At 47.6% G+C, this 24,180-nt stretch overlaps 1 protein-coding gene and 1 pseudogene across 4 annotated transcripts in view; one reads left to right on the top strand and one right to left on the bottom strand.

Annotated features, from left to right (window-relative positions):
* Nucleotides 1-24,180, top strand: part of SMARCAL1 (SNF2 related chromatin remodeling annealing helicase 1) — a 52,412-nt gene that overhangs the window by 14,062 nt on the left and 14,170 nt on the right. For all 4 annotated transcript variants that reach the window (XM_014852492.3, XM_014852493.3, XM_014852494.3 and 1 more), the window contains exons 7-13: nt 203-389; nt 3,938-4,088; nt 4,840-5,007; nt 6,903-6,968; nt 14,388-14,528; nt 19,553-19,771; nt 23,998-24,068. In XM_014852492.3, coding sequence (XP_014707978.3) covers nt 203-389; nt 3,938-4,088; nt 4,840-5,007; nt 6,903-6,968; nt 14,388-14,528; nt 19,553-19,771; nt 23,998-24,068 — 1,003 coding nt within the window. The remainder of the gene's footprint in view (nt 1-202; nt 390-3,937; nt 4,089-4,839; nt 5,008-6,902; nt 6,969-14,387; nt 14,529-19,552; nt 19,772-23,997; nt 24,069-24,180) is intronic.
* Nucleotides 15,696-17,005, bottom strand: LOC139041061 (tetratricopeptide repeat protein 23-like; annotated as a pseudogene).

The following is a 24,180-nucleotide window of genomic DNA, read 5'->3' as shown; positions in this document are numbered from 1 at the left end:
GCATAAGTTAAGGAATAGAGAGGGAAAACCAGTTCTCTGGGTTTATGTAGGATGTGTCTGTCCGCCCCTGGTTTTCTCTCCAGTTAGTTTTTGAAGATGGCATGCAGCCGAAGCCATGGGACTTTGTATTTCCAAGCCCCTGCCCTCTCCCCAGATCTCTTGGGCATTCACGCTCCAATTCGTGCGCCTCTGTTCTTTCTAGTTGAGAGGGTGCGCTGCCTTCCGCAAGTTCGGCTGGATCCTCTGCCCACGACACTCCTCCTGGCGTTTGCTTCTCAGCTCGAGCAGACGTCTCTGCGTCCCGCAGCCGACATCCCTGAGGCCGACCTTTCTGGAGTGGACCCCAAGCTCGTGTCGAACCTGCTGCCCTTTCAGAGAGCTGGAGTCAAGTAGGTCCTTGCTCTTCCTTGGATTTCATCACTCACCACCGATTGGGTTCAGATGCTCCCTCTTTTAAGAATGCTCATCTTTCATGGACATCTAGAAGCATCTAGGCATTAAACAGCCAGGTGTGCTGTTACCAGAGCCTGATTGCAACCATTGATTTCAAATTCCATGAGTTAATCAGGACTCTGGATGGCAGATGTGTGGAAACCCATCTCCAACTAGTTTCAGAAAAGAGATTTCTCAGTGCATGTTGTAGAAACCCAGGGCTCTGAAGAGCTCATCAGGCCCTCTGTCCCTCTCTCAGCTCTGCTTTCTTCTTCCTTGGCATTGTTCTCAGATGGGCACCCCTCAGGTGTGTCAGCGAGGGCTGTCAGGGGCTTCGGCTTGCAGCCATTGGCTCAGCAACCCAGCAGAAACCCCTGTTTCCTAGTGGTTTGACACTGATGTGCCTTTTACCTGGTGCCCACCCCAGGACTGGTCACTGTGGCCTGGGGGGCTCGGAAGTCTTCTTGGCCAGACCAGGTGATAGGCTCCTCCCTGGAGCCAGAGGGTAGGGCCTGCCCCACCCGAATTACTGCAACTGAGGGTGCGAGGTGGTGGTTCTCCAAAGGAATGGCAGGGTGCTCTTCGTACGGAAGGAAAAGAGATTAAGCCATGTCCTGCTCTGTCCTTTTTCCCAGAGTTTCTTGGGAGAAGCAAAAAGACAGGTTCGAACTTGCCTTCTAGTGAAAATAGGGGAGGTCACAGAGGAAAGAGGAGGGTTGATAGTCCATCCAGAAATGCTAAGATCTAGACCTGTCAGTAGTCAGTGTGACCGGAGAAGGGTCCTGGCCGGGGGAGGAACCTAAACTGTCAGTGGACCTGGCAGATGAGACAGCCCGCCTGCAGCCCGCTCGTCAGTTTTGGTTGAAGCTCGGCTATGTCTCGGGCAGGATGTCGCTCTGTGTGTGGTTTGGGCAGAGTCCCACCTTCCTGCGTTCCCAGGGTTCCAGCTCTGCCGGCCCCGTCTTCCTGTCCCTTCCAGCTTCCATCTCTGAGATGACGTGCTCTGCCGTGGCAGCCCTTCATCTGTCGCGAGGTTCTTTGGCCTTGTTTTACCTGGGCTCAGGGCGGTGTTTCCCTTTGATCTTTCCTCCTCTGGCTCCTTCACTAATGCTGAGAGAGGGGCCACCCGCCCCACCCCCTGGGCAGCCCCTGCCTTCAGTGCCCAAGTTCTTAGCACCAGTAGAGATCCTTGGGCCCACGTGGTGTGTGCTGGCCTCGTACATGCAGCTCACCCCGACACCCTGAGGGGCTGTGTGTGTGAGGCCCCCCGGGGCCCCTGTGCATCAGCACCAGAGCAGGGCCAGCGGGTTCCACCTGTTCTCTCTGTGGCTCTGAAACTGCTAATGGTACTTACAGTCTTTCTTCAAAACTTTCTGATTAAACCCAGATTTTAACTTTCATTCTCTGAAGAGGAGCGGTTTGGTATTGGGTAAAGGGGGCTGGCAATTCCATGGTTTTTTGGTTTTGTTTTGTTTTTTCTGTGAGAACTACAATGGAAAACTCCCTTATAGTTATGGAGTAAAATCTCTCATTCATTTATCAGCTTCCTCTGGTATCTAAAGGGTCCCTTTCAACAGATGAGCGAGTTGAGGCTCAGAAACACAGTCATCTGTCTGAAGTTGCTCAGCTTGCAAAAGTGGAATTGGGGCTGAAATCCGTGTTTTCTGTTGATGGGTGCAGCGGATTTCTTGTTATACCAAACCAGCCTGCGGAGGATGGCGTTCAGCTCTGTGACTGTTTCTCTGTTGTCCAGGTGTTTGCTTTGTTCTCATTTTTGGCCACTTTGTTCCTTGGTTGGGCTACCTCAAGGCAGGGAAAAAGGAAAGACCGTGAAATTCAGGGGTCCATTCCGCTTGAGATTGACCAGCTGGGCTAAACTGTGGGCATTGTACATGGCGGCGCCGAGGCTCAAACAAAAGGCCCTCCGTGGTGTGTGGCTTGGGTGCCCAGTCTGCCCTGGCCACCGATTTGTAAATTGGAAAGTGAGATAAAAATAAATCTTTTCACACTTGCCCTCCCCGCATCTGTCTGTGCTGTGGGGTGATCCCAGAAATGGCCGGGACGATTCAGTGGAGGTAGGTGTGCGAGAGGAGGCTGGGCCTGCTCGGGGAGGGGAGTTGGCACACCGCTGGGCCCTTGCTCCCCACTGAAGGAGTCTGGGGGATGCAGGCAGGGACGCCCCTCTCACAGAGTGGGCTGTTGTGGCTGCTAGGAGGGCAAGGAAGTGCCGTGACAGGATGCCTGTTGTCTCTGGGCCCAGGCACACCGGCCTCACGCCACCCACATGTTACCCACGGAGGTGCTGCTGCTCAGTTTTCCACCTTTGTTGAACTCTGGCTTTCCAAGGCCAGAAACACTATTTCCAGGCAATCCGGAGGGGCCATGTGCAGCGTAGGATTGTTGTCGGCCGTACCAGCTGATCAGAAGAGGTCATATTCTCTGTCTTTACTGTGTGAGAAAGAAAAAGAGCTAGTCACCTGGGTTGTTACCGGTCTCTGAGCAAACTGAGTGTTTCAGGATTCAGATGGAAGATGATGGGTCCGGAGCAGACCAGGCATCTGGCACTCGGAATCCTTTTAGCTTTTCACTGATGTGTCGTGTGACTCGAGCAGGTCATTTTAATCTTTGTGTCTTTGACTATTTTTCTCCTTTTTGTGGATAATAGTTATAAGAGGAACACGAACCAGCCTTTAGGTGCTGCCGGGCTCCGTGTTAAGTGCTGTGCTTGCTGACTCTGGTAACCCTCGCAGCAGTCTCTGGGAGCTCCTGTGCTATTCCCATTAGGGCTGAGGTGCGAGGAGGCTGTGTAATGGCGTAAAAGCTACAGCTGCTAATGGGGAACTGGGATTCCAGTTGGGGTCCAAAAGAGTGGAATAGGCCCTGTTCACAGACTGTTAGCAAGGGTTGTTACACCGAGGGCGCTGGGCCCCGGAGGCTGCTGGTTGATTAGACTCGCTGGGGCTCATGCTCCCTCGTGAGTCGCCCGTGCTGTCCTCTGGCCCTCTCCTCTCCTCCAGCATCTTCGCTCTTGGCTCTCTCCTCCCTTTGCCTGAGTACGGCGTCCTCTGAGCCTCCGACCCCGCCATCTCGTCTGCCTTCTAGGCAGACCCCTGCGTGAACATGCGTGCCCCTCCTGGCCCCTTAAGGACCTCCTCTGTCCTCTCACATCCCCTGGGCCTTGCCTCATCGGGCTGAGGGCAACTCCTCTTATTGGAAACTTCCTCCCTCAGCTTCCACGACCTCATTATCTTCTAGAGCTTTTTCCTGCGTTTTGACCATTTCACATTTTCCCTGTTTTGACTCTTTCGAAATTATTATTCTGCCCCCTCATTGGCTCCTGTCTTCCCTCTGTGAGGCAGGTCTCTTCTTGCAAGCAGGGCCCAGGCTGGTGAGCGCATCGCCCCCGCCGAGCGGTGTGTGTCACTCTCCGTGGCGGCGTAGTGGCAGGTAACTGACGCCCTTGGACACTGTGCTGTTCTGCCATCCTCACCTGGTCTGCTTTCAGTTTTGCTGTAGCAAAGGGAGGCCGCCTGTTGCTCGCTGACGACATGGGCCTGGGGAAGACCATCCAAGCCATCTGCGTCGCGGCCTTCTACCGGAAGGAGTGGCCACTCCTGGTGGTGGTGCCGTCCTCTGTGCGCTTCACCTGGGAGCAGGTCAGTCCTCTCCCTGCTGTGTTGGTGACCACGAAGGTTCTCCTGGGTGTTAGTGATGAAACGGCAGCCTGGGGGCAGGGCCTGGGGAGCTTAAAGATGGTTATCTTGTGTGTTTGATTCCCACAGCACCATCAGGAATTCTAAACTAGAGTTAGATGGTCAGAACCAGCCCTTCGATACCAGAAGAGGGTCAGCCCAGGCACGCCAGGGAGCCACCCAGATGCCAGCTGCTGACACGGAGGCACCTGCTGGCCTTCCATGGGCTCCAGTGGCTTTGGGTAGAGATGGCAAGATTTCTGGAGAGAGCAGGTGGCTCTGTAGAAAATGCTGACGTAAATATTTTCATTGTCACCAGTGCCTTTGGTGTACCAGGCTCTGCTCAAAATTCCTTTATAAAAGTGCTCTTAAAAAGAGTCGCATTCTTTCCCGGCAGAAACTTGCCGTCCAGTTAGAGATCACAGAATTGAAGTCACAGACCCCACAAAGCGACTGCTCACAGGCACTTGCTTCCGAAGGCGGGAGGTGTCCTGTTGGTGGAGAGTGAAGGGCAGTGGGTGGAGGTGATGGCTGTTGGTGGGGACGAAGCTCCCAGCAGATGCAGGAGGACGTGGAGGGAAGGAGGCCAAGCTTGTTTTTCAGGGCGCGTTCACGGTGCCCCCCACTGAGAGGGTGCGGTTACGGGTGGCTGGGGCCACAGCTGGCAGCTGCGGGCTGGGTCCTCATTTCGGTTTTGTTCTCCTGTCATCCCCAGGCCTTCCTTCAGTGGCTGCCGTCTCTGAGCCCAGACCACATCAATGTTGTGGTGACCGGCAAGGACCACCTGACGGCTGGTTTGGTCAACATTGTCAGTTTTGACCTTCTGAGCAAGTTGGAAAAACAGCTAAAACAGCTAAAAAGTCCTTTTAAAGTTGTCATCATTGTAAGTGACTTGGCAAAGTCTTTAAGTGTTTTCTCTCTCTGCACAGTTTGTTTTTAAAAACTCCAAGAACTGTCGGATCTTTACTCTCATGCAGCTTCCCTCGGCTTCTAGGAGAATAGCAATCCCTGCCTTTATTCCTTGGGGAACCGACATTCATTCTTCTCAAGCCGCGGTTCTCAACCCTGGCTGTAGGTTAGAATCTCCTGGGGAGCTTTTTAAAAAATGTGATTGACTGTGTCTGTGCCGGGGGTTTCTAGGCCATGCTAGAGGTCAGGTCATGCGATCATGGGTGGAGGTGAGCTTGTGGACTCTGGACCATCCAGGGTTCCAGAAACTGCAGCTGGGACAGCAACGCTGTGTGCCTTTGTCCAGTGCCCTCTTGTCAGAATGGCTCGGCCATACAGTTCAAATGGTCAATGTGGGAGCTCAGAGAGGGGAAGGGAAGGCACAGGTGCAGGCCTCAGGTTCTCAGTACGTGAGAACCGTACTGTGTGCTTAGCATAAGAAAACTTAAATGTTTATATTTTTTCAAAGCTATACAGGTAATGAGTCCTTGAGGGAGTCATGTCTGGTTTGGCACAAGTTCAAGTGTGGCTTTGAAAAATGTTAGCATCCATGTGACATGAAAATATTGAGAGAAGTATCCCAGGGTGATGGCAATGGTCCTGCTGTGTAGGAGGAGTCAGGCCCTCACTGCTTGCGTGTCCTGCTGTGTCAGGTACTTTACGTGTGGTTGTTAAGGCAGATAGTGTCCCCATTTCACAGCTGATGAGACTGACAATGAGAGAGGTTGCATAATTTGCCCGTGGGCCCGCGGCTAGCAAGATGGAGAGTCAGTGATCAAAAGTGGGTGGCATCCAGCTTCAGAATTCATGTTTTTCTGTTTCTGGCTCAACACTGAACCTGCCATATGATTTTTGACAAGCCTCTTCCGCCAGTGTTGGTTTTCTCTTCAGTTAAGAAAGAGCCCTGTCCACTCTGACTTCAGACAGACGTTGCAGGAAGTAATACAGTAACGGTTCTGAGGTGTCGCACTTCTTGGATGAGACTTCAGATACAAGGCTTGGCTTGTGGCTAGTTATGACAGTGGTTAGCTATAACAGTGGCTAGTTATAATTATGGTTAGTTATAACAGTGGCTAGTTATCATCGTGGTTAGTTATAACAGTGGTACATTTTTACCTGATGGTACTTTCCACTGATTCTCTCTATAAACCCCTTTTTCTTGCCTGTCATGCAGGCTCATCATGAGACAGGGCCACCAATGTCACACCCCAGCTTTCTGGGAATAGACCCTGTGACATTTGGGGGTCATCTCACACTCCCCTCCATTGTGCTTTTGAGGTCCTTTTTGGTTGACTGTAGCTGAAATGGAACAGGGGTTTCTCACAGATCATCTTAATCAGAGTCCGTGTTCTAAGCCTGGCAGTCGGTCCCTGAGCACAGGAGAATGTCCCCTTCCCTTCTCCAGGCTCCCACAGGACTTTGTCATGCCCAGCCCAGTGGCAGCTCCCGCAGCACAGTGACCAGCTGTCAGTGGGCACCGTCCTTCCTGCTGCAGGGCCCCAGGGCATGGCTGGCCCAGGGTCTCAGCCCGTGTTGGGCGCACAGCAGTCTTTAGTGTGCTTTGCTTAGTGCCGTGCGCCCGACAAAGCAGCCAGCGCCTTTCTGCGGCTTGTTCAACCTGCAAGGAGGGCGGCCAGGGAGTCACCACCCCCCCTTATGAGTGGAGTTGCTTCACCGGAGCCTGGGTGCGCCCCCGGGCCCACAGCTTCCCCGGGGATGCATGTGCTGAGGGAGGACTCCTCGGTGCCCTGCCGGGCCTGGCTTCATGGGGGCCCTGCTCTGTCCACCCAGGGTCTGGCCTTATTCACTGACATGACTGTTTCTTTTCAGGATGAGTCTCACTTCCTCAAAAACAGTAAGACCGCCCGCTGTCGCGCAGCCACTCCCCTCCTCAAGGTGAGTCCTGCTGGGCGCCTACGCCCACTCGGCGCTGAGCCCGCACAGGGTTCCGCTCAGGCTGGCCAGGGCTCCCAGGACAGCAAGGCCTGCAAGGCCAGGGCTAAGGGCTCTGGGCGTGGACGTGACTTAGCATTGACCTCAGGCATCTCTGCTAGGGCTTCGGTCCAGATTCATTTTCCTTCCTAACATCCTGCTAAGGAGCTCGTGGTCAGTGCAGTCGTCTCTGTCTCTCCAAGATGAAGACCTGTCGAAGGTCACGGCCGAGTCAGGCCTGCCCTCGCGCTCATCCTCGGCTCCTCCTGGCCGAGGCAGAGGGAGAGCTGCCAGCCGTGAGCTGCTTGGGAGGAACAGCCTGTCTTCTAGGTCACTTGCGGGCACAAAGCTCTTGTGGTGCTGGGAACCAGGCGATGAGCTGTACAGACTTAGAACCAGGCTTGGGGGATGGGCAGGAGGCGCCGGTGTTGCTGAGCTGGGCCTGCGGGCTGGGCTGGTTGAGCCCCGGCTTCAGAGCAGGCAGGGGGCCACACAACATAGCTGCACACCTTCATCGGAAAGTGGTCTGCTCTGACCAGCGGTCTAAGCTCCCTGTTTCATCTCGCTCACACCTGTGTCTGTGTTCTGTGTCCCAGTCCCCCTGCCCCTGAGAGAGGGAAGGCCCCCAAATTCCCTGCCATCTTCTTATAGTGGACGTCTCCTAGTATTGAGGAAAAACGGAATAATTAGAAAAGTAGCTTTTTCTCTCATAACAAGGGAGAAGTCTCATAAGCGACTTTGGGGCACTCTCCTTTGGTTTGTGTAGACTGACCGAATAAAAGTATGTGGTCATCTTGCGCTCTATTAAAGCAGCCTTGGTGTTGCACCAGCGTCTTAAAACGGCAGCTTTTATTGCTTAAAAGAACCCTTAAATTGTACCTAAACTAGGGGGACAAATGTGCTAAGTATTGGTGAAGCGTATTAGCATTTGAAAATTAACTTAATTTTTCCAGCTCCCCACAAAACACTTACAAGCGTCTACTCATTTCAAGTTTTGTTTTGTTTTAGAAGTAACAGAATATGACACGTCTTCCAAAGCAGGGTTATGTCATACGCACCACACTTAGAAATGAAAGTCCTTTGCTTAAAAAGCTTGATCTTCTGCTCACTTTACCGATAAATATTTATAGGTCGAGAGCCTCTTAGGGACACTCGTAAATCAGATTATTTTCCCCAAAGTGGTGACCCTTCTTTTGGGAAGCTTTAATATGTTTTCTTTTGAAAAATATTAGTAGGCCTTAGTACTGTGGTTCCAATATTACAGCCATAACTAAAATTAAATCTGCACCTCTGATTGTTTAGACGGAAGAAACTGCACAATAGATAGATCCTATCATTAAAGGCATAATAGGAAGGCTTCTTAGCAGCCGTCTTATTAACACCGTCCCTGCCTGGTCGGGCAAGCTAGACCACATATTGGTTTCTGAAGTACGTGCTTCTGAGCCAGACCTTTTAAAGCAGCGTTCACATCTTTGATATCTCGGCTGTATTTCAAAATGGCCCATTTCAAACAAATCTTTTAACTGTTAACTAGTGTGTATTACTCTGCATTTGCTGTAGAACCTGGATAAATTGACATTTGAAAATAGGACCCTTGGACATAGGCTGCTGTTTATGAAGGTGTCTTGAAGACGCTCTCTTCCATAACCTTGACTTCACATGATGCAGGACTGAATGGAGGTGGGGACGAGGCATTCTGTGTTGTTCTGTTAACCAAACCTTTCATCTCTGCTGTCTTTTCATCTAGATTGGAGTTCCTCAAACTTGGCAGTGTTGACATTTGGGGCCGGATGATTCTTTGTCATGTAGAGCTGTCCTGTGCATTGTAGGATGTTTAGCAGCATCCCTGGCCTCCACCCACTAAATGCCAGTAGTACCCTTCAGTTGTGACAACCAAAATTGTCTCCAGATATTGCCAGATGTCCCCGTCTCTGTTGAGAACCACTGATTTAAGTAGTCTAAGGAAATGAGTGTAAATATTTTTGGGATAAGAGGAGAGTTGGGAAGAAGTAAAATATGCCTTTGAAAAGCCATAAAAGGGCCTGATTTAATACCACTTCATTGTTCTTCCAACTCATATGTCTCTTAGAACTATATTCTGATGATTAAGGTTTCAAGATCTTTTCAGCGAATGTGCATGGTGAGGTCATTAGGTTATATCTTCCAGTCTGAGCTAGCAGGGCCAGATCGTGTCCAGGATATGTGGGTTTCCTAACTGGTGACAGCAGCCGTGTGCAGAGGACATGTTGCTTAGGTTGTCAGAAACTGGTGTCATCCCCTGGGAAATGTGACATCTTTCTTCCCCCACATCACTGTTTGCCTTGGCTACTAAGCAAGGTGGTTCTGTTTTATACATAAATGTGTGAAAGAAGACACAACAGAAAGCTATAAAGAACAAAATTAAAGTTACCTTTCATCCCTGCAGGAGAGAAAGCCACTGTTAACAGTCTGGTTGTTTTTCTAACACATCAGTTGTAGGGCAGGGTCATGGTTTTCATGGCTCTGGAGCATGCTGTTGTACGGATGCATCATCTCCTAATATAACCCTTAGTGTTGGGCACTGTTTTGCTGTTATAAATACTTCTGCAAATGAACATCATCCATATATTTGTAGCTTGCATACTTTGTCCTATTAGACAGATTCCTACACTTAGAATTGCTGGGTCCTAATTTTACCTTCTGATAGATGCCCCTGAAGTCCAGTCTGGCCAGGCGTAACCATCTTCACTCCCACTTAGCTCGCATCACGCGGTCCTCCTCCGCACGACTGCAGCCCTGAAGGTCATCAGTCTCTTCCCTTTAGAGCAGTGAGCTGCATTTGGGTTTTCTTTCTGATGGTTTATTTACAGTGCTTTTGATTGTTAAACCAGTGTTATAACATTATTAACAGAATAGATTGTTTCTTCAGAGTGCAAAAGAATCCCACCATCCTCTCCTAATAAATAACTTTCCTTTTTGTGTGAGTAGAGTGCTTTTTATATCTCTACTGATTGGCTAGCCGAGGTGAAAATAGTGGTCTAAAATATACAAGCTTTTTCGTTTTCCTTTTTCATTAAAGTAGTTTAAGTAAATGATGTACTCAAATAGTACGAAAGGGTGTACAGTGAAAAATAACTCATTCTCCCACCTCTGGATCCCCAGTCCCTTGATCTCTCTTCCGAAAAGAGGCCTGGTTACCAGATTTTCAGGTTCACTTCTGAAAATTATTCTGTGCCCATGAAAGCATGTGCACGTGGTCTGTTTCTTCCTCAGAGTTCTTTCTAACTACTAGTTCACACCTACCTCCTTCCCTTAATAGCGTATCCTGGGCATCATTCCACCTCATTCCAGGTGACTCGGCGGCATTCTTATAAATAGTATTCTCTGGTATACATCTATTGTAATATGTATCATCTGTTCCCTTGTGATAGATTGGTAACCAGGCTCTGGCTGTTATGTACAGTACTGGAATGGCCATCTTTTCATGTGATCTACAAGCAGGAGTAGAAAACCCAGTGCCTCTGCATCTGGAGGGGAAAACCCAGTCCCTCTGCATCGAGAGGAGAAAACCCAGTCCTCTGCATCGAGAGGAGCAAACCCAGCCCCTCTGCATCGAGAGGAGCAAACCCAGTCCCTCTGCATCCAGAGGAGCAAACCCAGCGCCTCTGCATCTGGAAGAAGTGGCTCTGCCTCTCTCAGGCCAGACGGCAGAGTGCTATCAGCTGGGGCGTCTGCTCTGCCCACAGAGTCAGGCTACTGGAGGAGTCCCATGTGGTCCAGCCATTCTGGTGAATTTTTCTCAATTTCATCACAGAATCAGCCGAAAAAGAAATTATAAGAGTCTAATGCTTAATTTAAAATAGACTATTTCCCCCAGAGAACAAACTCCTCTGTATTATTTAATTTTAGCATATGTGCTATGTTAATATTACCTATACACAGATGTTTTGAATACCTTGAAGGTCAAAATGGTGTAATGCTGATCAGCTGTAATTATACCATTTGATGTATTCTGGTAACATTTTGGTAGTTTTGACCCAGTACCCCTGTAGCCGTGGTCTCCATTCTGTTTGTTCTTACCCCATTCTAGTTGCCTAGCGTGGCATCAGAACTTCACTCGTATCAAAGCAGCGATACTTACTGAAAGCACTGTGGTTATCCTGCAAATCAGCTTAGTACAGGCAGGCCCTCCAGACTTGTGGCTGGAGCTGTGTCTCTCTTTGGAAAAAGGTTGGAAGCTAGAAGGGACCATTGTTTTGTGAAATGTGCTGACCAAACCAGAGACTCAGAAAAGCCATCTACTGAGAGGTGACCCTCTGCTGATCCTTGGGGCGGCTCTGGTCAACAGGGGTCATAATTATCTGTTTGTCCTGGTTTGCTCTTGTCCTGGGGAGCAGAGTCAGGAGCAGTGTGAAGAGTGGAACCTCAGATCTTCTCCCCAAGCTCCAGTCACTGGATTCTCCTCAACTTTGAGCTTTCCCTCTTGTTCTCAGGCTTGCGAGACTACGGGTGTGACTCTGGTTGCTCCTTGCATAATCGCTGTGATCCTGCATTTGTTCTTGATCTGTGTACTTTTGGTCACTTGTCCCCAAACTATGTTTGCCACTGTCCTTATTTTTGGAGATTCTATAGTGACTTCTGAACTAATTAAAACATATCTCCAGTGTCCCTGTCACATCAGGGCTAATGCGTATTAGGACACTTGGGCAGTATGGGCTTGACCTTCTCTTTGATGTCATCTTCCTCCTCATGTCCTATTTCTAAATCGTAGGGTACTTTGCTTGTAGCTGAAGCTTTATTTAGAGTATCATTGGGAATAATATTGGGTGTAAGAATGGGACTAAGCTTTGGGAACCATGACGTTTTTCCTAGGCTGGGGTCATGGTGAAATACATTAAAGCCAATCAGAGTAATTCAGTAAAGCAAGTTATTGGTTGAGTTGGAGAAAAAGAGGTAATGACGGAAAGCAACGAGGAATTCCCCCTACTGCTGCTTATAGGACCTTAAGACAATTTCAGCTCTTTTCTCTACAACAGAACATTCTCTTGGCTCATATTTTAAAATCCATGTGTAGGCTATCTACTTTGAATTACTCGATTGAATTCTCTTTGGCAAATCGTATATACCAACTTGTCGTGCTGTCAGCCTGTAGGGCTCCCCCACCGTGACCCATGAGGAAACTAAACCTGTCGTCGATGGTCATCTGCCTGCAGCTGCGTCTGCTCGTGGGAATCACATGATTTCTCTCTGACACCAGATAGAAGTAATTTTTTACCTTGTTTCATTGTAGGTTTCCTTTTTAACTAGAGCAGTTAATTATAAAGTGTTCCATTTAGTGTTGATTTATGTAGTTTTCTGCATTTGTATTTTCCCAGAGTGGAAGTTCTCAGAAGTGGAGGGTGACACATAAGTCATTGCAGCTGGGTATGATTAAAGGCCTTGTGGGTGACAGTGATGACAATGCAGACGTGTAGGGGCTGAGCAGGGAGCAGGCTCCATCATTCCATAACAGATGAGATGCTGTTCTGGTTGCTTTCAAAGCTGGCCTTTTTCTTTTTCTGCAATGCTCCCTCTGCTTTTTAACACCCACAAACGTCCATTGTCCACAGGTCCATCACCCACCAGTCTGGGCAGGGAGATGGGAGGTCTGACTCAGTATTGACTCTGTCCTATAAACAGCTGGCAGAGAAGCCTGGAGTGAATTTCCATGCCGTGACCTGTGGGCTGCCATCCAGGCTCTACCCCCAGGCAATAGCGGCGACCGTGTGGGGAGTGGGTTTGGGATAATGTGCCGATTTCCCCTTATTGATAAGACTTTTTCATTTTCCCCGGTTCATTGAAATGGTCTGGAGCCAAGGCAAGGGATGCTGCAGACATCATTCAAGAAGCTCATTGTTATGTTAATGAGTCTGCATTAAACCGTGCAGGAAATTAGAAGGCCTGGTAATTGAGCTGTGGAAGATCATAGCTGGAGAAACCCGTAGCCCTCCTGTCATAATGGAATTAGGTATTGGCAGTTGCTGAGAGGGCAGAGTGCATCTTGAGGATTGTGTATATTGTATATTTATAAAGAATCGTTTTCCTTCCCTCTGTTGCACCTTTATTTATTTATTTTTATGGGGCACTGTATCCATTTGGAAACCTGATTTCCTCCCCTCGGTGATTCACTGCATGTGATTGCCTTGTACTACTGTCATTAACTCAAGGTTACAGTGGTTGACAAGCTGTTTCTAGACAGCTGTGCTCCATGGTGGGGTCCCTTCCCAGAGCTGAAATGAAGTTTACCTCCAGTAATCTTTGGCCATTCCATGTTCTAACACAACAGGAAATGTCCCCTTTTTTCTCACCCTTTTTTCCATCTGAATAAGAGGTAGGATATTGAGTCTGATTTCCTTGGGTCAGGGTAATGAGCAACGTGGAATTCATCATTGGAATTGACCAACTATTTCTATCCTGCTGACTGCCGAGCAGGCTGCTGCAGACCAAGGCTGAGTTTAGGGTAAATGGATCTGGGTCCCCCATTTTCAAGTCCTTCTTAGTTGCAAAATGAGCTTGAGTCGGGATCTCTACTCTCAAAGCATTGTGAAGCTGAATTAGTGACGGCCTTTGTTTTCACCTCTAAAGAAAATCAAACAGCTTTTACACTTGTACACAGGCCTCCCCTGACTTCCTCCCGGGAGTGAGAAAGGGCTGCTCCTGGTGTCATTATCTGATCCTGAGTTCAACTGACATGTGAAAAATCCATTCTGGAAGAAGTTCAGACCCATTGCTCTCTCTCATACTTCCGCTTCCTCTTCCAATGCTGGATTCTTTGAGCTTATTCCGTGTTCTCTAGGACACTAATTGTCTTCCTTCTGAATGTTTTTCAGCATACAGAGAGTAGTCACTGATTACCTACTTCGTCCCAGGTGCTGTGCTACAGAAAGTAGAGACTGGTCCTTGGTGTCCAGGAGCTTGCAGTCTAGTGAGGAAGACAGATGAGGTAGAACTTAGCGTACTGTGCTAGGTGCCAGTACAGAGATGGGCAGAGAGTGCGACAAAGGCAGCTTAGGAGGTGACATCCAGCTGCTTACAGGGGTCCCGCCGTGAGGTCCTCAGAACATGTGCACTCTTTTTCTCTGGTCATAGAACCTTTGCTGAGAGTTCCCAGGCTGTGGGCCACACAGAGCTCTGCAGTGAGGCCAGTCTGCGGTGCCTTAGGAATCTAGATCTGCTTGGTTCTGAGATGAGGAAACTGGAGAACTGCCAGCAGTCGGAGTGTCCAGGAAGCGACAGGCATTCGTGCTGGCTCCTGGGGCACTTTGCTGTTCCTGGGGGTGTCCAGCTCCTGTCTCCTTGGGACATTTGGGATGTTCCCTGTGTGCTCCTCTGTATTCTCAGCACCTCTGGCTGTTTGTTTTCTAGGTGGCCAACCGGGTGATCTTACTGTCGGGCACGCCAGCCATGTCCCGGCCTGCAGAGCTCTACACACAGATCCTTGCGGTCAAGCCAACTTTCTTCCCTCAGTTTCATGCCTTTGGACTTCGCTACTGTGACGCCAAGCGGGTATTTATCCCCTTTCCTTCCCAGCGCCCCCATCTCTCTCCCTTCCCCGGCCTTCCTGCTCCCTCTCTTCAGCCCTGGTATGATCAGAAGAGCACTGGCCAGGGAGCTGGACCAAGATTGTATTCTGCTTTACCCCTGACACTAACCTTGGAGTGACCCCAAGGGGTCGATGAGAACAGCCCCTCCCAGTTTTAATGCTTGTGGTGATTCCAGGTTGGTGTTTCGCAATAAAGGGACCAGTGGCTAATGCTTCGGTGTGTGGAGCTCTGAGAACCAACAGCTCTAGCCCAAGAGAAGGGCCATGAGGGGAGCTAGCGGCGAGGCCGAGGCCCACAGCACAGGGAAGAAAGGAGATGAGACGGTGAAGGAGTGTGAGGGGAGTCTGAAAAAAATCCCCTGGAAAAGTGAAAAAATACTCTGTGCAAAAAAGACAGAGGAAGCCTTTGAGCAGGTGGAGTGGGAACTTGGTTGAGCTGCCTTAGGGCTCCCATCAGTGAGCCTGGCTCGTCGGTGTTTACTCATTGTAGTGAATCATGCAGGCCAGACACCTCTGACCTGCAAGTGTTTCTAGGAATACGGTGCCAATGGAGCAGGTCCTTCAGGAGCTACAATCTGAGCAGCTTCAGTTCTCTACAAATGGCACAGGAGGCCTCGTACACACAAGTACCATTGCAATCAAAATCTCAGTTTCTAAAACCTCAATTGTTTTTTAACTGAAAAAAAATTTTTTTAATGACATGGAGAAATACAAGAGTGGAAAAAAGTAGGATGCAAAACTTTCCCTTCTTTTCTTCCTTCCTGCCTCTCCATCTCTCTCCTTCTCTTCCTTTCTCTTCCTCTCTCTCTCTTCCTCCCTCTTGTGTGACGAGAAGGTAATATACACCGAAATGGACTTATAAGCAGAGAAAATCAACCTTTCTTAAGTGTTTTAAATTGCATTATTCACAAATCCCAAATTCCTCCTGATGGACCATTGAATCAATCATCAGTGTTCATTAATCTGATCAACCCAGCTGAGCTGGGACACTGGATAGTGTCCTTACCAGTTCCTTTGCGTGTCTTCAAAGCCACTCATTTTCAAAAGGATGGCCTTGCCAGACAAAGGACTGCTGTTGAAGGATAAATTCATCAATTGGCTTTCCTCTGCATCTAGATGCCTCACTTTTGAATATAGGTCAAGAAAATTCTAGTTGCTACAAACCTTCTGTCCTGTAAGCCAGAGGACAAGAGTCAGGGGTTGAGAGGAGGGTGGGGGGAGCCAGTGTTTTTCTCTTATCGCAGGATTTCCTTCTCAACCATTACGTCACAGGTCACGTGCGTGTTGTGCGTGCTCTCCCTCTTGATGCAGGTGAGTTTTGCTGAGACTCCCTCTGCTGGGCCTCTCCAGACATGGCATAAGCCCAGGCTGGTAGCACACTAGCCCCTGCGGTTTGGGGGCTGACTTCAGAACAAAGAACCACAGACAGAATGGACCTGCTGCGGGTGCTCGAGGGCCTGGTCGCGTTCCTCAGCTGCTCCGCCTGAGCGGTTTCCTCGGTGTAGCCTGATCAGATCTGATGCCCTGTCACCCTGGGCACTAATAATGTTGGCCGTTGCTTTTTCACAGTATGCCAGGCTAGTACAACCTGTGGGTGGCCAAGGAGGCTGTGCCCCAAGCAGTTGTTAGGTCTTCCTCTGAGACTTGTAATCCACAAATTCCTCCTTCTATAGTTCCTTCAGTTCCTGCGTGTTGCCCTCTGCCCTCTGCCCTCTGCAGGGTGAAGTGGGCCTCTCTGCCATGGTTCTGCAGAAGCCGGCCATACCCAGAGTGTGGTAGAATATGACCAGAGCCCCCAGGAGTTTTTTTTTCTCCTTGTCGTTTCTCCCTTCCGGGTCAGCAGTGTGTTCTTGGTGGACTCAGCGTGTTTCTTGGCCTGAGCTGAGAGGCCTCAGTGTCAGGCAGCCATAAATCAGGTTGGCGAAAGCCTGTACATATTTCCAGTGTTCTTCCCCAAAAATAACCCAAGTGATGATGACCCAACGACAGCTCCTTCTTTGCTTGGGTGTTCATTGTCTTCCTTGATCAGCTGAGCTGTTTCCTTCTGGGATTGGGCTGCTGTCTCTTTGAGAAGCACAGTCTATGGCCTTCTCCTTGGCTTTGGTGCCTCCTTCCTTCTCTCCAGACCCACGAGTGGAATGCAGCCCATCTGTGTGCTGGGATCTTGATTTGCTGTGATGGATAGACGCAGAAGTCCCAGTCGGTGTCATGTTGGCAATCGGGGTGTGGCTGGGGCTGACTCGAATCTTCGTCCTGAGCCCTGAGTAACTGTCTCTGATCCAGGCTCAGGAACATCCACGATCTGAAAACCAGAAGGGAAGGCTCACTAACTTCTCTTTCTAATCTGTACTTTCAAAACTATGGCCAGGGCGGTGAATTCATCCTTCAACAGTAGTCCTTTGTCTGGCAATGTCAGACTTCTCCAACTCGTAACTCTGTTCCCATGAGGTTCCACTGGCCCTGAATTAGAACACCGGACTTCAGCCCCTCTCAAGTGCACGTCGCTTCTCCTTTTCCCCTGGTTGGTCTGCTGTAACATCATAAACCCAGAAGCCAATGCTGAGCTGCCCCTGGCTTTTTTCTTGTGGACAGTACCTCTGCCACAGTGGACTAGCTGGACTCTAAAACTTCATTAATTCAGACCTTGAAGATTCCTGTTTTTGTGATCAAGTCACAAATATCCCTAAGCCCCTGTTTGCATCTGAGACGCTGACACTTTGGAGAAGTGGCTGCAGCTCACTGGCTCGCTTGTTGCCTATACCATCTGAGAGGGGAAAGCCTTGCTGTGCAAGTTCATGATGTGAATAAGATTGTCAGCCTTATTTTTTAAAAGAAATTTTCAAATACTTTAAAACTATCCACTTATATTCAAACAAAGTACTTATAATGTAAATTGTAGTGCTTTGCAAAGTTAATTGCAAATCAATTTTAGCTGGTAATTGAGGCAGATAAGTTCTCAGTTATTAAATGTATGTAAAGCCATACACTTCCTTAATCTATAATGCACTTTCCCCGTGGACCAGATTAGATTGATTGTATATAGTTTTCATGGTCCCTCAAAACTCTTCATGTGTGATTTGCACCTTTATCCTGTTTGCAAATGATCCAGTTTCTGAAAAGGCTCTTCTTGTCCTCGCCTGTCTGGGCCTGTGGGGTGATGTTCAGCTAGTGATGGAAGGGGCCGAGATGGAATTCATTGCCTTTACTTCCCAAACTGCCCCTTCCTGTGCTCCATCTCTGACCACCATCACCCCCAGTTTCATGCCGTCCTCAGATTCACCCTTTCCCTCCTTGCTGCCCGCCCCATGTCACCCAGTAGAACACAGACAGTCCCCTCCTCTTCATAGCCTTTCTTCCGCCCAGCCCCATGCCTGGTACTTGGTTAGTTTTCAACCAAACCTTGCTGGATTGTGATTATTCCAGAGTCCAACTTAAAATCTTTGGTATTATTGAGTTTAACCCACAAGATTAAGAGCTGACAATGTTAGAACTTAGGAGTGTGATATCCAAATTAATTATATCTACTTGTCCCCAGAACAGTTTTTATTTAATGTTTCTGGTAGGCCAGGGCTGCTTTGTATATTGGGGCTGGGCGGGGCGGGCAGCTTCTAGGATTAGGAGATGCCACTGAAGAGAGTGCCCCATACTGAGCTCATTTTCGACCCCATAGCAGAGGCGTTGGCTGAAACTTCCATTGGTTTGAGTGTTTTTTTAATAGAAGAAGCAGTTTTTGATCGTTTTATTTCTCCACCTTTGAGCATCTCTTGCTATATCGCAGTTTAGCAAAGGTTTGTAGGACACCTGCCATGTCTCCACAGTTATACTGTGTCCACTGGCCCTCAAAAATGAACAAGCCTGGGGATAGCCTGGTGGCGTAGCAGTTAAGTTCACGCGCTCTGCTTCAGTGACCTGGGGTTTGCCAGTTCGGATCTGGGCGCGGACCTATGCACCGCTTATCAAGCCATGCTGAGGCAGCATCCCACATATAAAATAGAGGAAGATGGGCATGGATGTTAGCTCAAGGCCAGTCTTCCTCAGCAAAAAGAGGAGGATTGGCGGCAGATGTTAGCTCAGGGCTAATCTTCCTCGAAAAAAAAAAATGAACACTCCTAGCCCCTACCCTAGGTAGTTCACATTCCAGGCGTGGGGGAGGCGTAAGGTAGGAAGGGAGTTGAGTGGCTGAAAATATAAGGCAGCAGACACCCTGGCTCCCTGATTTTTCTGTAAGACTGTAGAAATCAGTCCTGTTTCCAGTCAGATTGTTAGTGAAGGATAGGGTTTTCATTGTAATTGTAACATCTCTAGCTGTGTGGCAGGGAGTAGACATTCTTGCTTACTGCTTCCCATGTGCCACCGAATGAGGGAGCCGTGCTTATGAAGGGCTGCCCGGGCACTCTAGAACCCACTGCTGGCTTCAGCTGGATTAGCAGAAATCCACGTTCTGAGCGGCTCCTTTGGTCCCCACTACTACCACCAGCACTCAGTTACCTGTGCTGTGTTACACCTGATGTGTCACCCATTCTGAGCAACCCCAGCTTTTTAAATCCCTGTAAATCTCATCAAATGAAGGTATTACTGACAACATCACGTATTACATTGTCCAGTGGACTCTGTGGCATGAGCCCTGGGGAAGGTTATTTCTGTATTAAGTACGTAGCAGTAGTCTGGCAAGCTGAGTGTTTTGTTTGCTTTTTAATATAATGCACACCAAACCATTTTACGCCTTGCGTTCGCTGCTAGAAAGCTTAGTGCGAAATTGTGGAATGCCATAATAGGTGTTTTTCGTTCCCCTCGTTCCTGACTTTTTTCCCTTCTCCTTCCTGTTTGTCATTTGTATTATATGGGATGTTATTCATTCTTTAAAGCCACTTGACGTTCTCTGCTCAAAGCCAAGGGAAGAGAAGGTGGTGAGGAGAGAAACCACCTGGAGGTCACAGCCCTGTGAATGTGGCCCTGGACAGCCTAACGCCGTGTTCTCCCTCCGCAGATGCCCTGGGGCTGGGACTACTCAGGCTCCTCCAACCTTGGGGAGCTGAAGCTCCTGCTGGAGGAGGCGGTCATGCTGCGCCGCCTCAAATCCGACGTCCTTTCCCAGCTTCCAGCCAAGCAGCGCAAGATGGTGGTGGTTGCCCCGGGCCGGATCAACGCCAAGGCCAGAGCTTCCCTGGACGCAGCAGCCAAGGAGATGACCACCAAGAACAAGACTGTGAGTCCAGGGCTGAAGACGGGTATTGGGAAGTCAACGTGTCACAGGTGCTCCTTCCTGGAGGGGCTCTGTGGAGACCCCAGGCGGTCCCTGAACTTGCCTCTCCGCAACCTCCCCGTCCCTGGGCAAGGCCAGCGAGCCCGTTTGTTACTCAGCCTGCCTAGTCTGCTTCCAAATGTCATATTAATTTGCAGTTTATACTTGAGTAGATCACTACTGATGGATGGTCATAAAAATAAACCCCGGGCCAACTGCCGGATGGTGATATATATACTGAATCCCTCAAAGAAAGTTGGAGTTTAGTGTATTTTGAGAATGCCTCTGTCTAGTGACAGTGGTTGGAAATTCGTCCTACATGTATTTGATATATACATTAACCCTCTCACCATCCCATGTCCTTTGCTTTAGTCAAAATGACAAATTAACATTTATATAAAAGTAGAGTTTTCAGACCCTCTTAACCCTTTGAATCCTTGTTACGGTCATTTATGATTGGGGGAAACCGAGGCTCATAGAAATTATGATTTGCCCAAGGTCTCATGGCTGCTCCGTGGCAGAGCTGAGGCCTCATGACTGCTCCGTGGAGGAGCTGAGCCTGTGACTAAGCCTGTCACCCCTGTATTTTAGGGCTCTTTCCACTATGGTGGTTTTATCTTTTCCAAACACTTTCCTATCTCTCTTTAGTGTCATCCTGTGCTGAATGCTATAGAGTAATCTACACCAGCTCCTTTTCTGTCGTCTTGGGATAAAATCTTGCAGTTTTCATTGTCAAGAAAATAGCAGTCATTGACATTTTTTGACATTATCATAAAGTATTATCTGAGCTTGATGTTACCCCGTATAAAGGCACTTAGATCTAGATGAGATCCCAGCCTTCTGGGAGGTTACAAAATAAATAAGAATGACAGGCGACAGAATGTGTGATTTTCCTTTGACGTTATTTTACTATGTGATGAGAGAGGCTAGCTGGTAACTTCTAAGAAACAGAGGGTCGGGTAGAGGATGAGCTGGTAAATTGTGAAGCTGGATTTAATTTATGCTGTATTACAATTATTCGTGTAGATGGTCTGCAGGAAATGAGCAGGCATAATCTCTTTGTTGTGGGGTTTTCACACAAGTTCTGCGACGTTGATGTGGACATGTAGACCAGTGGTTCTCAAATTATATTTCATTAGCAGAACCAGGGTATTGTGTTGGTAAAATCGGTCTTGGTGGTCTTTTTCTGATTTCTAGAGAGAAAAATTCAATGGTTGGAAAAATTTTTTTCTCAATTTTAAGTTTTTTCAACTTTCTTAAACCTTTAATGTCTGCTAACTTTTGCCCACTGGCACTCTACCAGACAAGAAAACCAGTGAACAAATATAGCAAATATATTAATGGAAAAAATTCAGATGTGTGATATTTTTAGATGCAAAGAACTGGATATTTATGATGCTCTGTTTTAGTTCCTTGTGTGTGGGGTGGAAGTAAGTCCAGCACGTCTCGTTCAGTTCCCCAGAAGTCCACCTCCTGGACCGGGATGAGAACAGCCAATGCAGACAACTGGAGAAGCAGACAGTGGGTGTTTGAAATGAGGAGGGAAGTCACCTAAGTTGGCCAAGAGGCACCTGTAAGTTGTGCAGAATGGCCAAAAAGAAAATGAAACAGAATGAAATAGAAGTAATGGGAATTTTGAACTTAGCGCAGCAAAGTTTGAAAGCATTTTTTAAACGTTTTGCCGACTTGCAGAATTCTTCAAGGTAGATGAGTGGCTGTTTACAAAGATGATTTCAGATGTAACCTGAAAGTTTAATTTCTGGGTTTACAGTGACGGCAAATTATCTAGGCTGAGCCATGGAAATCAGGAATGTTGGGTGTTTTATAAATTCTGGTAGCTGTGCAAATCCCTTAAATTTGGGGGGATATTTGGATATTTTCTTACCTAAGAGTGGGAGCCGCAACTTGCCTCCCAGGCTTCCTGCTGGAAAAGTGTGTAAGGATAGTGCCAGTTGCTGTAAGTCCCACCTGTTGTGTGATTCTCATCTCTGCTTCTGCATACCAGAGTCTTAATGCTGTTTGTCAGAAGACTCTGCAAATGTGAAAGTGAGGGCTGAACTGCAGTGTGATTTTTTAAGAATCCAGATGAGAAGGTGCCTAGAGCTCTTCTCAGTCCATTGATGCAGAGTCAGTATCTGCCTCCATGGAGTCCTAGGAAAATTAAGAGTTTGTCCCTGAAAGAGAGAAATCGAGTTGGTAACACATTGCCTTCAGTGTGATGCTGAAGCCAGATACTAAGTTCTAACAGTAGTAAGATAAATCCTTGAACATTTGGTTCTCTTTTGTGTTTTTTAATGTAAATTCATTTTTATAATGGAAAATCCAGGTAGAAAACAAATTTATGAGCTTCGTGCTTTAGACCATCAGAACATTTCTTACTCTAAAGCCACCAATTTGGTGAATCTGTAAAGTGCGGATCCGATCGGGGGCACCACCCTCACTTAACTCAGGAAGGGGAGCCAGTGTCAGTAAGGAGTTGACGTCCCCTCCAAACCCTGGCCAGGTATACAGTCCTGAGTTGAAAGAGTTGAGATACCCAAAACCGTGGGGAATCATGATTTTAAGGTTTTAGTCAAATAAGGAGGCCGTGTGAATCTATAGAAAGACCCGTATTTATAGTTGCTTTTCGGGCCCACGTTTCCCTGCGATTTTGCACGTTATGGTGGTTCCAGCAAAGCTCTGCTGACCTGCCAACAAGTGATTCTTTCTTTGTTCTCTCACACCTTCCCATCTTGAGGAAGACGTTTTCTAAAAAGCTTGAGATCACAGAAGCCGAGATGAAGCAGCCAATTATAAAATATAACGTCCAACGAAAGCTTCGTCTCGTTTTCAGCTGAAATAATAGATATCTCCACACGGGCTAAGAAAAGCTGACTCTAATCATCTTTTGTCTAAAGCCCTTTTTTGACCAGCAAGACCAAGAGCAGAAAAATGAAACAAGTCCATGCAGACGTCCCAGTGACAGTATCAGTTCACCCTTCTGCCATTTGACCATCCATTCAAATTTCCAAGATAGAAAAATAAATTCAAAGCCCCAGTGGATCTAATTTAATAGAAGTCTAGGAGGCAGGAACAAAGAATGCAGGTTATTTAAAATTTCCTGGCCTGTGTCTGGGAAAAGAGATGAGATCATTAATAGACTTGTATTATGTCTACCCAGTGTTGGGGAGGTTTTTTTAAGATGAAACTATTGATTTCTCCCACGTTAAAAATACAATAGATGTCTATTGTATAAAACCTGAAAAATAAAGAAAGTTACTTATAATAAGTAACATTTATTAAACATTTTTTATTACTATACTGTAAAAAAAAAAGATTCACTCATCTTTTATGTCACATAATTTCACCAGGTATCATTTGGATATTTTTTCCATAAAATGTATGTCTATTTTGCTTTAAAGTTTATATTATTTATATATACATTTATAGGTGTTTTCAAAGCAGAATTGGGATCATATGAACATACATCACATGGGGAAGAAACCAGATTACAAAATTGCATCGTGAACATTTTTCCATGTTAAATGTTCTTTTGATACATAGATTCTTTTGATAGACTATTTAAAGACTGTGTAGTGTTTTCTCATATGGCTGTGTTATAGTTTTGCCATTCATTTTTGGTTGAACACTTATTTCAGTTGTTCCCTGATCTAAGTAATACTACACTGAAAGAGTAGCTTACATATGAATTTGTGAACATCGATTATATCATGAGGATAAATCTTAAAAAGTAAGTTGCTGGGTCATAGGGTGTGGGCGTATTTTGAAGGCTTTTGGTGCAAGTTGACAAATTGTTCCCCGAAGGATTAGCCCAGTGCACCATCCCCCCAGCCGTGGATAAGAAAGGTGTCTGTTTGCTCACACCTGCTTCAGCTGATCACAGGAGGTTGGTCTCCGTGGTGGAGCCCTGCCTAAATGCCTTTCCAGAGAGCTCTCAAGTGCCTTGCCTCGTTAGATTCTCACAACAGTTCTCCGAGGATGATGGAGGAGCCATAATGCCATGTCTCCAGGACAAAACCAGAGTCCAGACAGTTCTGATAGCTTGGCTAAAGTAAGTGGATGAGTCAGGGTCTCCTGGCTCTGGCTCTCAGCATTAGGAATTGTAAAGCTCTTAGTGGCGATAATTACGTCAGCTTATCCCAGAGTTCTCAGAGTTGGAGTCTTTAACCCCTTGATTTCTCTTTCCACAGAAACAGCAGCAAAAGGAGGCTCTCATTCTCTTCTTCAACAGAACAGCTGAGGCTAAAATTCCATGCGTCATGTAAGTGGTCACCAAGTGTCGACTTTGCTCTCTCATCTTTAAAAAGAAACACCAACGACCAGTCTGCGAGAGCAGTTTGTGTAAGACAGGATCAGAGATTAGAATTATAGCT

Source organism: Equus asinus, chromosome 19, assembly GCF_041296235.1.
Source record: "Equus asinus isolate D_3611 breed Donkey chromosome 19, EquAss-T2T_v2, whole genome shotgun sequence".
In the NCBI taxonomy this organism is placed as follows: Eukaryota; Metazoa; Chordata; class Mammalia; order Perissodactyla; family Equidae; genus Equus; species Equus asinus.
This window is presented reverse-complemented; position numbering and strand designations above follow the sequence as displayed.